This window comes from Pecten maximus, chromosome 14 (assembly GCF_902652985.1).
Source record: "Pecten maximus chromosome 14, xPecMax1.1, whole genome shotgun sequence".
Classification (NCBI taxonomy): Eukaryota; Metazoa; Mollusca; class Bivalvia; order Pectinida; family Pectinidae; genus Pecten; species Pecten maximus.
Genome location: NC_047028.1, coordinates 14318973 through 14334450, shown reverse-complemented (window position 1 = coordinate 14334450; position 15478 = coordinate 14318973). Strand labels below are relative to the sequence as shown.

General features: G+C 36.4%; 1 protein-coding gene across 1 annotated transcript in view; it reads left to right on the top strand.

The window, feature by feature from the left end:
• The first annotated feature begins 203 nt into the window (after positions 1-203).
• Positions 204-15478, top strand: part of LOC117341763 (sodium-coupled monocarboxylate transporter 2-like) — a 42864-nt gene continuing 27589 nt past the window's right edge. Inside the window, exons 1-10 of the mRNA XM_033903626.1 lie at positions 204-648; positions 8146-8516; positions 11335-11403; positions 11724-11775; positions 12205-12272; positions 12727-12807; positions 13699-13772; positions 14461-14598; positions 14839-14974; positions 15372-15460. Coding sequence (XP_033759517.1) covers positions 8169-8516; positions 11335-11403; positions 11724-11775; positions 12205-12272; positions 12727-12807; positions 13699-13772; positions 14461-14598; positions 14839-14974; positions 15372-15460 — 1055 coding nt within the window. The 5' untranslated portion in view covers positions 204-648; positions 8146-8168. The remainder of the gene's footprint in view (positions 649-8145; positions 8517-11334; positions 11404-11723; positions 11776-12204; positions 12273-12726; positions 12808-13698; positions 13773-14460; positions 14599-14838; positions 14975-15371; positions 15461-15478) is intronic.

The following is a 15478-nucleotide window of genomic DNA, read 5'->3' as shown; positions in this document are numbered from 1 at the left end:
TTTTGAGATACATTTTTTAAATGTTTCTACTTATCCTCGAACCAACCAGCTCGGTTTATTAGGAATATTTTGTAGGCATTTGTGAATACAAGAGTGTTCAATTTTCAAAATAAACACAGGTAAAACCATAGCTAATCTCGCAAACACCCTGGTGTTTGTACAAACTATTTCCATAGTAGGTAACATTTACTCGAAGTGTGGTCATGGACCTTAACGCTCAAAATTTCGGGAGCGTGACGACTGGTTGACCCGTTGTCAATATGTGACCGACTGGGTTGTTCTGCCGGGTGTCTTCGGCAGTATGCTCCATCGATGAGAACACCATAAATCTGGCATCTCACACATCCGCGCTATCACAAGGTGGGAAATACAAACATACCACACTCAATGTACACTCGCATGTTTCTCGTAAACAAAGTAGGCCGTCCGTGAATGACCATAGCTTTTGATAGGATGTTAAACAGTGTAAACAAACAATCACAGTCCACGTGGTCCGTCTATTTGTGGGGTTTGTTTACGAGTGTTGAGGTTGTCGGGGTTCATTGGTTTCATATAGATTAGCGGCTTCCGTGCACGTGGTGTTCTCTGGATCCGTGTAATCAGTCCTGGAATACATCTAATTACTAAACTGCTGTCATCTTTATACAGGTAGGTTAATATTTCCCACTTTCTGGAGAACAATGTGATTTGTTGGCATTTCATGATAAAGGCAAACCAATTTTAAAACATTTCTTCACCATATTTAATGCATGTTCAATAAAAGTTTAATAACCTGGGATTACTTTACTAAAAATGTATACCTTAATATTGAAACTAAGTAAATATCTGACACAATATGCCCTTGTGACTACAGATGAACTCATCTGAAATAGACAATAATCCTCCTAACATCATTGAAACTATATCATGTTAGTGTACCGAGAAGTTTGAAATGTTTTATTTTTGCTGAATGTTGTTTCGGTTTAAATCCCTTTTTATTTCCCATTTATTGGGCATACTTAAATCACAGATTGCATATCCTCTGCTTCATCGTGGTATTTACCAATTCTCAGCATGCTGACTGTTATTGTGAATTTGTCCTGTGTATGAGGTTAAAACTGAAAATAAAATCTGACATACATGTATATTGATTAGATTTTTACATGTTGATTATCAACTATACATAAATTACGAACATATGCATGTATTATAAAATATCCAGACTTGACTTTAATATCAAAACATTCCGAACGTTTTAATAGTATTTGTCATCTATTTCTAAATTTATATCAACCACAATATCTATCGCACACACTTCGTTTCGATCGCCTATCGGGCGCACATCGTATGCGATCCCACGGTTGAAGCAGCGAATTACATAAACACTGCTTAGCTATATTCATTTAATAAACTAGATTTTAATTAGTGCACTCTCTTACACACGCACGCACGCATATAATGCATTTATATAAGACTTCGCTATTTGTAATTACACTACAGTTGATCGAGACATGTAATGCAATTTTAATCTCTGGAATACGTTTCAAACGTGGGATATTGTCTGATAATACTACGATCTGGATAACGATCTGATAGACAGTCTAACAAAATATATATGTGCAGGGTACGTTAATTTGCTGTAAATCCTGAAACAGGAATTGAAGAGGGGGCAGCTTGGGAGGCAGTGATACATGTACATTTTTGTACGTACGCTATTGGACTGAAAGGGTGAGCGTCGATATATCCATTCCCCATATGTGCAGGGAGAGGTCAAATGTACACACAGATTATAAAAGTCTGCCCGGCACTCGTCTACTGTTCTCCAACTATTTGACTCTCGGAGTCTCAGATCAACAAACAGTAGTTAACTGCCCTATATACCACACTATCATTTTACTATGATTGATATCTTCATTTATCATGCTATATTTACATTCTGTGTTGCATTTGGCTATTAAAGTAAGTCAGTAAACCAAATTGTATTCATGAGACTGTATACTACAATTTAAAGTGATTCGGTCAGTAGAAGTTCAGCTCCCTCCTGGTGTTGCGGGTTAAAACAATGGCCGCTAGTTACTTTTGGCCTACAGAGATTTCCAATGCAAGCATTTATTTACATCAGCCACCACAACAAAATAAAATTTAAACACTCAGAAATAATGCAATTGTGAACAATTTAACGATATCTACAAACGTATATGTGTCTGCTATTGATAAAGACATGAGGGACTATATTATTCCTTCTGGAAATTTCGGCTGTTCCGGTATTTTAACTTGATGACGTCAGTGATAGGGAAACCGGCAAATTTAAACGCGTCATAACATGCAGTAAATAAAAAAAGATATGAACGTAAATGTAAGGATTGAACTGTTATCAAATGGTAGTATACAGTAGATATGAATACAATTTGGGTGACAGATACAATGTACATACAGTATTACATGTCGCCCTATTCTATTTATCTGTCGCCTAAATTGTATTCATATCGACCGTATACTACCATTTGGTAACAGTTCAAGTAAGCCGTGATTATTTAACAGCCCAATACTATATCAGTTTTAGGTTACCTGAGACGGCTTAGGCGACCTATTCTAACCGCCTTTGTCCGTGTTCCGTCCGTAAACAATTAATTTACATTTTCGACTTCCTCTCCAATACCGCTAAACCAAATTCAATTACATTTGACAGGAAGCTTCCATGGCCAACGGTCAACAATAATTCTGAATTATGCCCTGTCCAAAGGACCTTGAGGGGCTGGGGGAAAAGGGTCAATTTGACTAAGATTTAACAAACCTTCTCAATTCGCAAATATGGTAGAATGAAATACTCTTCACAGATAGGAAGGTCTTATGGTCCTCTACCCTGGAGTCTCATGTATCACCCTGGTGGTGGTAATGGTGGTGGTGGTGGTGGTGGTGGTGGTGGGGGGGGGGGGGGGTTATTACTATAGTTTATTTAGGGAACTCACATTTTTAAGCATTATTTGTTCCAATTGCCATTTGAAATAAAACAAATTGGTTAGAATTATCAATTGTACTTATTATACTACTATATCACATAACTTCTTGTGTGCTCGTATCATACTTACGTCAAAACTATTACTAATTTGGCGATCAATTAGTACAGAGCGTCGTTATGTGATATAAAGTGTAGTAGTGTAATAAGTAAAATGGATATATATATATATTTACTGGCCTGACTCTCGTGTCGTATTTACATAGGCATGATGTTCGGGTACATTGATATCGACCCACTTGTGTAAATATCAACCTTTCTGTTTATAGTGTCGGATGGTACTGACCTTCGTGTGTTGAGAGTCCTATGGTCAGTTATTACCCTATTGCTATGTTAACAAATACCTGTACTTAAGATCATGTAATATAGTTTGATGTAATATAGTTCAAAAGTTCAAGCTAGTACGTGTCGGCAGAATTGGCCTGTATATCTGTATTAAAGGATCTGTTTAATGGGGGAGGAGGAGAGGAAGTGGGGGGCGGGGGGGGGGGGGGGGGGGGGTAGTTGACCACCGGAGAGTCACTCCTGGACACTAGCTCTGACCTTGGCTATCGCAAGGACAGGCCAGTACAGTATGTATGTACTTTACTAAGGTATTGACTTACATCAATTAAGTCTGCATTGTTCCCTGTGTTCCATCATCACGAAGTACAACACCGAAGTCTCGCCTACTTAACCTACACTGAAGAATGAAAACCAAAATCCAAAAACCTTACTGTATTATAGTCTTGCTGTCATTGATATGTCCATTTATCATGCTGTATGTCGTGAGTAGTTAACAGCCCAGCACTATAGCATTGAGACATCTCCATTTAAGAAGTCTGAAATAAGCGGCACATGTACACAATACGAGTAACACCGGGGAAATATTACACAATCCGCACTAGATAAACTACAAATGCATGTTGCTATGTTTGACGACAAGTTGTCTATATAAGTCTGTTTTTATTTCTATATAGCGCTGTTAAAATGAAAATGATTTGACGTTTTTGTTTTTAATTTCTGAATTCAGCGGTCATAGATTTTGATTACACATTTAATATGTATAGCTGTAGAAAACTCCGGTGTAGAATACGAGCCTCGATAGCAGTGCCTGGCCGGGCATGTTACTCCCCTCCTTGCTGTGTGTACTTGACAACAGGAGGTTATATGTAAATGTAGTCTAGAGTATGCAACTGTATATGTATATTTGCTATACTTTTATAATGATACCTATCAACGTTATCATGGAAAGCTCTGTTATGTAGCTATGAAACATAATACTTGAATGGAGAGGCTGGCGGGACATCTTACATCTTCGTTATATACATGAAGTAGTATTTAATCCGTTAATTCGGGTTAGAAATATTAAATATATTCACCGACAGTTGAAGCGCACTCCCTTTTATGCATTGTCATAATTTGTCAAGTACACTAATTTCTACGTGTTAACGTTTTGCTGGGAAATAAAGCCACCATACAACAAAACACTTGACCAAATATTTGTGAGTTGTATATTAACATTACATACAAACGAATAATGGGTATTCTCCAATTCGGACGCTATGAGTATAATAATGTTTTTTTACACACACACAAACACAACACACACAACACACTCTCACACATACAATGTAGATGTAGATTTCTTACCGGTCGTGTCACTTTATTCCTTGCGTATTGCCCACTACACAGAAGAGCCTGTCGTACCATGAACGTAAAAAAAGGGAGAAAAAAACGCATATAACCAAAACCGGTAGGATATCCCAAGGAATCTATCGAATCTTGTAAATGTAACCCCCCCCCCCCCCCCCCCCCAAAAAAAAAATCAAAACAAGTGATATCATCTTATACTGTACCAACTCGAATGTAAGCGCGAGAGGTCTTATACCTTTTCATGTCCTAAGGAGTCTTCAAGTAGATGTCATACTGCTACAGGGCAACAGTGTGCTTTAATTATAAAATATGTATGTTATTTATGCAAGTATGCTGATACTTATTTCCAAACGCAGTCATACAGTACACGTTTAAGGAACCAGTTCTACTGTCTGATCGAGCAGACGCTTTCTTGTGATTTACGTAACTGCCCTTTTATGCTAATAGAGTTACTTCCCATCGAAACCGGAAATCTTAGTACATGTGTACCCACGCAAGTAGACTTTGTGGATGTTACATGATCAAGAGCCGTGTCTGGGTGAGTTATTTTCTCGCACCTAATTTTATGATTTTAATTTCTTTATTTTTTTCTTTATGCATCAACACTTTGTATATTTCAATCGATCCCTGGGATCCTACTGGCTAAACTTAACATGTTTTCATATATTTATACTTATATAATCGTAATTTGGGGCTTCAGAAAAAAATATTTAAGGCTGACAAACGGTTATGAAAATCGCTGATATAGAGTAAGACACTCATCAAAAAAGTATAAATAACATAAACAATTGCTTGAATTGTTTTGACTGTAGATTAAAGACAATTAAATAAATGTGTTTTTCACTGTTTCATAATCAGCAAGTGGGATAACTCGGATTAAAAAACAATGCTATCATAGAATGTTTCGTAATGGAAGGGAAACAACCCCGAATGGTAGAGTCTGTTTCTCTGGTTATAAACAAATAATCCTTCACCTGTTTGGTTTTTACAGGCACCAAACTTATAAGTTATCCATGCCAATTTACAGCAACTGAAAATGGGTTTTTTCTCGAAGGGAGATATACAAGTCTGAACAATTCCATTACCATGCTTTGATATACTAGTATCAGCTTTTATACACTTATTTACCTCAAATATTTTCTTGTTCAAAGCAGCCAAAAATCATGCGAACATACCACACTCTGGTACGAGACTGAGCATCAATTCAATTAAGTTTAAACATATGTTATTTGAAAAAAATAAAAATGACACAAGTTATGCAACTTCGTAACGTCCTCTTTCATGAACTATCATACAATGGTAAATGCATGACAGCACTTTATGTGAAATAATATATATATATAGATGGAACAAATAACTTAACATAAGTATACTCTGATGTAGATACACAATCATTCCTATATCAGCACTAGTTATTTTTTGATATGTTACATATATATACAAAAATAAAACGATCGTAGTATGGCTAAGAATTAGATTTATTTAATCTTATGCGCGTAAAACTTAATTAAGTAATTAATTTTATGCATGGAATATGTTCCATTATCATTAACTGCAATTAATTAAACTATAAATAGTATTTTTGATATTTTTTTGTACAAGCATTCGAATCAATAGTTATATCATATGTAGACAATTTTCTAAAAATATACATATTACGACAGTGATTCTATACGTGACACTGAAAACATAATGAAATTGATTTCTAACGGATAACAACAGTTACATTCTGGTGATAATACTGCAGAGATCTGCATTCCACGTACTACGGCCGTGCCTGAGTCTTTTGGTTTGTTTGTTTTTGTTTAACGTCCTATTAACAGCCAGGGTCATTTAAGGACGTGCCAGGTTTTGGAGGTGGAGGAAAGCCGGAGTACCCGGAGAAAAACCACCGGCCTACGGTCAGTACCTGGCAACTGCCCCACGTAGGTTTCGAACTCGCAACCCAGAGGTGGAGGGCTAGTGATAAAGTGTCAGTACACCTTAACCACTCGGCCACCGCGGCCCCTTAAGTCTAGTGTGTATAATATCAAGTTTGCTATTGCCAACAAACAGTTTAGTTACAGGTTTGCCTTTCCCAGAAACAATGTTTTTAAATTTGTGTACCAATTCTTTAGTTCTGATAGATATATCTAGCGAGTTCTATATTTTCAGAGTACTGGAGTTACAAGATTTTTTATACACTTACAATGTAGGTAATACACAACGTTGACCATTAATTTCTTACATTATATCTACTCGATTAGGTAAAATGTCATTTAACTTAACCAATCCACTGTTAACGCTATTTCCACTATATTACTGGACCCCCCCCCCCCCCCCTTTCAAATTCCTGGATCCGCGCCTGAAGTGTCACTGCGCATGCATGCTGTCCTTTATATTTCTTACGTTATCATCGCGGTGTTAATCATTGTCTTAGTGAGCAAGTTCGTTATATTTTTTTATTACGGGCTTCTAAATTTGTTCAGATGAATGAATTTGCCCTACATTCCAGGTCATATGGGCAAAATAGGCTAAACTACTTCTCAATAACCAAGAGGCTCAGAGACTTGATATTGGGTCTGTAGCATGCTGGTTTGAAGGGCTATCAGGTATGTTCAAGGTTACAGGGGTCAAATAAACTAAAATCGTTAAACGACTTCTTCTCAATAACCAAGAGGCACAGGCTCGTAGATATTAACACCGTAGTTATCGTCCCTGTGTTCTATGGCGGCCTGAACACGTCAAACAGCTCTCGCACTAAAAGGACGATTTTCCACATAAACAACTACCATATAGTGGTATATATAATATATTTATAATATTAATATAGTAAAAATTTCGTCCCGCTTATATATAGTGTATAATGTTTTTACCTGGAACATTCTAAAGTGGTGGGCGTGGGTAAGGACAAACGTTTGTGTACACACCGTTATACAAACTATAGTGAGAATAGGGATATTTTTGTAAGTATTTGTTTGCTTAGTGTTATTTCGTTACCATTTATTTGGACTGCTGTCATTTTTGGCGCCTGTTGACTGTGAAGAATTAAACTTGCAGTTTTATTTCATCTCAAAACATTATCTTTCTTTTTTAAGAAAAAAGTTCTAACAACAGGCAAAGCTTATGAGTATCAAAGTTATTGTGTAAAAGAATGATTCATAAGATGTTTGAATATAAGATATAATTTGGAAGTAAGGACAATATTTAAGAGTTGATACATAATGATAAATTCATCATATCTTTTCCAAAAAAGTATAATTGATGAGCGTTTCGAATCCAGGATATATGACAGTAGTCTAAGCACGAGATACAGACTAAATATTCCATATTCCCCTGACATTATTTATAAAACAAGTGGTGAACTAGCTATAAATAACCACCGCAGACAGAGTGGCCTATTGATCACAGGCCGCTGACGTTTACATTTGGAAACTGAAGTTTCGACATTTCTTTTATTGTCGATATAGTTTTTTTATTTGGTTGATAATATAACTTACTTTAAAGTACATGTAAAACATTGTTCTATTTTGCAGATTGGATATAATCATCGGATAAAATGACGGAGGGAGAAGGTTCTGGGCTTGTTCTGGTGGATTACATCACATTTGGATCTACTATCCTCATATCAATTTCTATCGGTGTGTATTTTGCACTGGCGGGAGGAAAACAGAAAACTACTAATGAATATCTTCTGGGAAATCGTCACATGAAAGCACTTCCGGTTGCATTGTCACTGATGGTAACCTTCGAATCTTCAATCACCATGCTTGGATTTCCGGCGGAAGTGTACGTTCATGGGATCATGTATTGGTGGTCACTGACTTCGTTTTTGTTTGCTAATTTAATTGGAGTACTGATCTGGGTTCCTCTAATACATCCACTCAAAGTAACCAGTGTTTACCAAGTAAGTAACACAAGACACCCAACACCATCCTTAACATACATGCATATTTAAGAAATAATTAACGATGATTCGTGTATTGTTGCAGGATATACAACTCGGACTCGGATATTTTGCAATTTTAATTAATAACGAAGGCCCGCAGGCCTTCGTTATTAATTAAAATTGCAAAATATCCGAGTCCGAGTTGTATATCCTGCAACAATACACGAGTCAAAGTTGATTATTTCTATTCTACCATGTACTGTTTAGTTCTGAGATCGACCTCTTTCTAATAGAAAAACAGCAAAGAAACCCCGGGAAAACCTTGTAATTTATTTCTTGAGTATTGCATTATTTGTTGATGAAATATACAGGCAATACAGTACTACGATCAAGAGCAAAAAAAGGATAAAAAAAAGGGTCCTCCGTAGGATTCGAACTCGCGTCGTGATAAAAAATTATTGAAAGACTAACCCATTAGCCCACTTGGCTATAGTAACCCTTTATGAAACGGGTGAATATTAGATATTTAAAATTGTAACAGCCGTGACTCACGACCGTGTATTATTGGCACGAGCGTGGGTTATTGGAAAACAATACATGGTTTTAAACCAATCAAAACTGGCGTTACATAGCAAACATGGTAGAATAGTTGTTAATAAGTAGATATACGATATCATTTTATTATACAAGAAAGAGTGCCTAAATAAATGACAGATACTATAAATTTTATCTTTATCTTGAAATTGGTATTGGACCTTTAAATCACGCTGATGCGTATGTTCTTATTAGACATTGTAGTTAAAACAGTAAAACACCACATTTCTGAACCCGCACATCCCCTAATTGTCCAACTGTTTGCTTGTTTCCGACCCCGGTTAACTCGAACTGCTTTTTGTCGAATAGCCTACATTCCATTAACTAGCATTTAGCTCACATAGTCAATACTGTGACGTTCGTCCGTTTGTCAACAATTTAAAAGCAACTTCCTTATATTTGAATTTGATCCCTATTCCTTAACCGTATAGTTTTGTTGGTTTCTCTGCAACTATATAAGCGATGAATAACGGTGACGGGGATTCAAAAAGCTACAAATAATGGGCCTGACCCGCAAGGGATTTAAGGGCGGTGCCAAAAGGAATCAATTTGGCTATATTGCTTTAAACAACCCATATAAGATATATGAGATAAACAATATCCTGTTATAAAAAACCGCTGAGATCCTGACCCCATAACCATATATTGCATTGTTTGGCATCAGGAGACAAACAAAAAAATGATGTGTAAAAATAGGCCCTGGGGTCTTTCCACGCCCATAAATACTTAGTTAATTTGTTATATCTTTAAAACCGTCGAGACGCCGAGACCATAACCATATGTGCATTGCCAAGCATCAAGAGATAAAAACAAACCTCATATAAAATTAGGCCCAGGGATTGTTCCTATCCACTAGGGACTTATTGGTCATTTCTTGGTTTATATAATCCGGCAAACCATATACAGCATTGCTGTGAATCAATGGATAAACACAATCCCAATGTAACAAAAGTTCCAAGGATCTTTCTCCATCCTAAGGGACTTATTTCTTTTTATATATATTTTAAGCGTTTTAGATCCCAATCGTAAAGCCATAATATCTTTATATAGCATTGCTTGAAATTAAGAGATAAACACAATCCTGTTACAAATATAGGCTCCGGGATATTCCCTCACATTAAGGTAGTTATTTTCTTGGTTATATATTTGAAGTTTTTTGGATCCCAACCGTACAACAATATACAGCATTGCTTGGCATAAAGAGATAAGCAAACTCCTATTATAATATTCCTACGAGATGAGCGATACAGGTCATCTGGGCTTCTTGTTATTGTCTTTCCTTTGAAATGCATTGTATCAACTGTACGTATCCGTAGAACAAGGGTCAAAGTCGACAATTGGTTACTTGTGTCGGATAAGGCAGCGTCAGGCCTCATTTTCAGCTTCATAAGAGCCATCTAACATCTGTTGTTGACATTGTTTTGCTTGTCTCATATTATTGTTTCATTTTAAAACATATAAACAGTATTTTGGGCAATTTTAGGTCATTTAAGTGGTCAGGAAAAAACTAGAACCATCGTGCTCCGTCCGTCGTCGTGCGCCGTTAAACTTATACTTTCAAAACGCTACCCCCTCTTTAACTCTCAATTAAAATATAGCAAATTTGGTGTGAAACATAATTGGAGGAAGGCAATCATGTTTCATATAAATGAGGCTAATGTGACCCTTGGGGCCCGAGTGGCTGGGCTCCAAATTCGGAACTTTGCTGTTATTTCGTTTTCGATATACATATTTAATGATTTAATTGTCAAATGACAGTTAAGAAAGATGGCCCTCTTGTTTCCTGAGATACAGGTTGATGAAGGTAACAGGGTACTTTTACGCAGGCATTTAAAAAAAAAATAATTCAACTAAGAAAGCACATTTCATTTAGTTCACTTGTATGTCCCCATGTAGGACACAAGCAAAACCAAAAGCATGCTGGGGGTTGCGGTTAGGATTGTGGTAATGATTCCAGCAGTCGTTTGGTTTGACGTATGCGGAGTCGGTGACACATATCAGTTTAAAATTATTCACTGACTTGTAGAGGTGGATATTATACGATTATAAAATATATAAAAAAAAATATAAAAATAGCACAAACAAGTCCGCAATGCATGATGAATTTCCCAGCTGAGTTAATTCTAGCACGAACAGGTCTACTCACTGACAGGTCCTTGTGAGGAAAACAGGAAATTGGCCGATGAAAATCTAGCAAACATTCAAGCCATATTACAAGTTGTTATATTTGATTTTATTCCAGTATCTTGAGCTTCGGTACAAATCACGTTCAATGCGCCTCCTGGGAACTTGCGTGTCGGGTCTGGGAACGGTATGTAAAGTCTACTAGATTTAAATTTATATTATATTAATACATGCTCTATGTCGGTGATGTGCTCTTTTATTGCATTGTGCCTTGATCCGACAATTAACTTGACCTTACAGTGCTGTTACATCACTGATCGATGCTCATAGTCGGTATTTTACATATACAATAGAAGCTTTGGTAGAAAAAAATCCATTTGTTCTGCCAACCGTAATTAAAACATATCCTGTGATAATGTTTTTCTCAACTTACCGAAGTTTTTGACACAGAGCTTACCATTTGGTTTGTGTGTTTAGTTAATCGGGAATGACGCGTATTTGTTACAGATATTTTACATGGGATCAGTACTTTACGGCCCTGCTATTGCCCTAGATGCAGGTAAGCTAGTAATGATTATCATTTAACCATTGACAATCATTATAGATGTTATATAAGCGTTTTGGCATTTTGTTCTGTTCTTTACATTTGTGAAAGTGAATTTATATATTTCAAAAACTTTGACGCAAGTTTTAAAGTATGAATTGAAGATGTAAATAAATATTCATTATTTCTCATGGAAATTGAATAAAATGATACATTTGTAAGTCAATGTGGAACTATATTATTTTCACCTCACGTGGTCGACATGCTTTCCCATCAGCTGTCTAGCTAATCCATCAGTGTTGGGTTTGTTCCGGCATAAATGAAGATTATTGTTATTTTCCTTTTTTTATATTGAGAGGTACATGTATTTTATTTTAATGTATGTTGTAAAATGTCTTACATAACTATCTTGTATTTTTTTTCTTTTTGATTATATGATTTTAGTCACAGAATTTCCATTATGGGCTTCCGTAGCAATGGTGGCGTCGGTGTCCGTTCTTTATACGGCAATAGTAAGAAACCTTTCTAATACCAGATAACAAAGGTACATTTTCAGGCATGATAAGTGAGTCAGGACTTCAAAAATATGATGTGACCAATAAATGCAAAAAGATATCTAATATTTCCATGCGATATATATTTTATCTCGTCGGACGGAGCAACGGAAACCGGTTATCCTGGACATCGGGAGTTTTATATTTGTCGGCTCTTGAGAGTCCAAACAGCATATTTGGTAGAATGAGAACGCCAGACACTGGTATATTGTCCAATTGAAATTCTTTTGCTATTACAACATTTTGATAATTATGTCTCATTTGTTTTCTTTCTCCTCTTGTTATTCGTTCGTTTCTTCTTTTGATCTCACTGACATCCATTTCAATATCAATATTGCTTTTGTGTTGCTTGATAACGGACGCTGTGGTTATTGTTGTTATAATATTGTTATCACATTACCAAACATTTCAGGGCGGTATAAAGGCTGTGATCTGGACAGATGTATTTCAGTGCCTGGTCATGCTGATAGGAATGTTTTCTGTGATCATCCAGGTAAGTTGTATAAACGGAAACTCTACAAGCGTAAAAGTTTGATACACTATTTACTTGTATACATTATTCTCTTACCCTTGACAGGGATATCTACAATTTTACCGGGGGAGAGTTTTTGTTGTCTCACCCTAGGGGTGAGACGAGCTACAACCGCTATTTGCACGTTCTCAACAATTGCATTTCGTCACTTCAACAATGACATGACATCACGTCAACAATTCAATCACGTCACGTCAACATTTACTTGTATTCATGTACCGTCCATACTAGATAAATAAGAGGGTTACAGGGTTTAAGAAAATATTCATTAATCCCCCTGTAAATAAGACCGGGGAATATCAAACTTCGGGGAAGATACTTAAGTTGCAAAACACTCGACAAGCCTCGTGTTTGGTAGCTAAAGAACCGCCCATCCCCACTCCCACCCTCAACCCCCTCGGGTTGTGATCCCCCTCTCTCACCTCCACGGGGGTGAACGATTATATTACGTCCTTGCATGACATCCACCAATACCTTGCACTCAAGGTATGCTTTATTGACGAAAACGTGTGGTTGGATGATACTTTGGTAATACACTTGTTTTTATCCTAGGTGGCCGGGGATCGATTCCCTGATCAACTTCTTGAAGGTATGGGGGTCACCATTCCGACTACATGTGTTTTGTCTTTGTTCTTTGTGTTACTCCCACATTACGACTTCCTGCGCACTTCCATCCGAACCAACAAGTGAATAAGCTGGTATTACTTGTTTCGCAATTGTTGTAAAATAAATCAGTCTTACATTAAAATCGACGAGGAATTACAAGAAAACAAACCTTCGCCCTTAAACTATGATACACCTTGTTTATTATGAATTCCAGTGAAACTCATCCTTCTGTAATTTTTCCTGTAGGGAACTATAAATGCCGGAGGCTCTGCAAAGATGTTTGAGATCGGCGCTGATAATGGAAGACTTAATTTTTTCAAGTGAGTGATGGTACTTAACCGTAAAGGTTTCGGTTTATATGTGCATTGGTATTCAAATAACATTATATAATGTATCTATGTCTAAATTAAGTAACACACATTTGTATTGTTGGCGAATGGGTCTCTCCTTGCGTTATGATAGTTTCTGTAATTGTTACGCTTTTAAAATTTTGAAATAAAAAAGGAGTAATACATATAATGTACGACTCCATTGGAATGTTCTTGTATTCTGGGGAAAGCGTGACTGTGGGAGTCGTGGTGTACGGCAAAGGTTATATAAAACTGTTAGATGTCTGAACGGGATGATTATATATATTATAATAGTAATTGATAACCAACAAAGATGTTTTGTAATTAACTACAATTGGCCTTCGGCGAATTAATTATCACAAACATAAATACATTTATCGTTGTTTATCTACTACACTTGTGCAACTGTGCAATGCTGTGTGTCTAATTGTGATCAATCGTTATTTACTTATGACTTGATAAATGGTCAGATTGACCCAAAAATTGTACTGTCGTTATTACTGCATGACTAATAATCCATTTCTAGTAATACGCATCCAGCGAACATCTTGTTGTAAGGATCCAGTACGTATATTGGACCATATCATCGTTATTACTTACCATATCATTTACATATATACATATACTCGATGCAAGTATCATTGTTCTCCCTTTTCAGTTTTGATCCTGACCCTTTTGTACGCCATACCTTCTGGAGTTTGGTAGTTGGATCAAGTATCCAGATGACCGGCATGATATATAGACAATCGTCTGTACAGAGGATCAGCTCCATGCCTACACAACAGTCAGCCAAACGGCAAGTCATTTCATAATAATTCGTAATGATTTTTTTATGAGAAAGCGGACAAACGGTTTTGAAAAGGAAAAGCTATCACCAATGACATTGTAATATTTTAAAAGAGATATCAATAAATTCACTGTATTACACTTCATAAATGTACTGTGATATACTTCTTAAAGAAATCAATGCAAAGAATTTCTTGTCATGTACATCAAGATAGTGAATATTTATTATTAATATTTTGTTTTTTACCAGAGTCCTTTTATTTGCTGGCCCGGCCTTTCTATTTACCATGTCGCTAGCAGCGTTTGAGGGACTAATCGCTTTTGCCTATTTTTATGTCAAAGGATGTGATCCTCTAGCGTCCAAACAAATCGATAATCCCAATCAGGTATGTGCAAATACTGCTTGTACCAACAATGTTAAAGTCAAAATGCTATCATGTCGATCAATGATCAATATAAGTGTTGTATGCTTGTGAATATGTATTGTTTAGGTTCTTCAACTTGCAAGAGAGAATTTTTAAAACCGCATGGCAAGTCTGAATACTCTGTTCGAGTCTGTTAGTATAGGTATTGGTCTTCGTCACAAGATTTGAGTAACCATAGCCACTTTTTTATTTTAAACTTATCGTGAGTGTACACATATATATCTACATTTTTACATGTTTCGTATTTTATGTCATTTTGCCTCTTGCCCATTTTGCTCGTATTTTAATCACATTTGTTTGGCCCTATGACCTTTATAGTGTTGATGAGCCGTTCAACAATTTTAACTAACTTGTTTAGGTAATGCCATTTATGGTACTGGACATCTTCAGGAATCTGCCGGGGATGTCTGGTCTCTTTTTGGCCTCGCTCTTCAGCGCATCCTTAAGGTAAAGTCTTCTATTTAA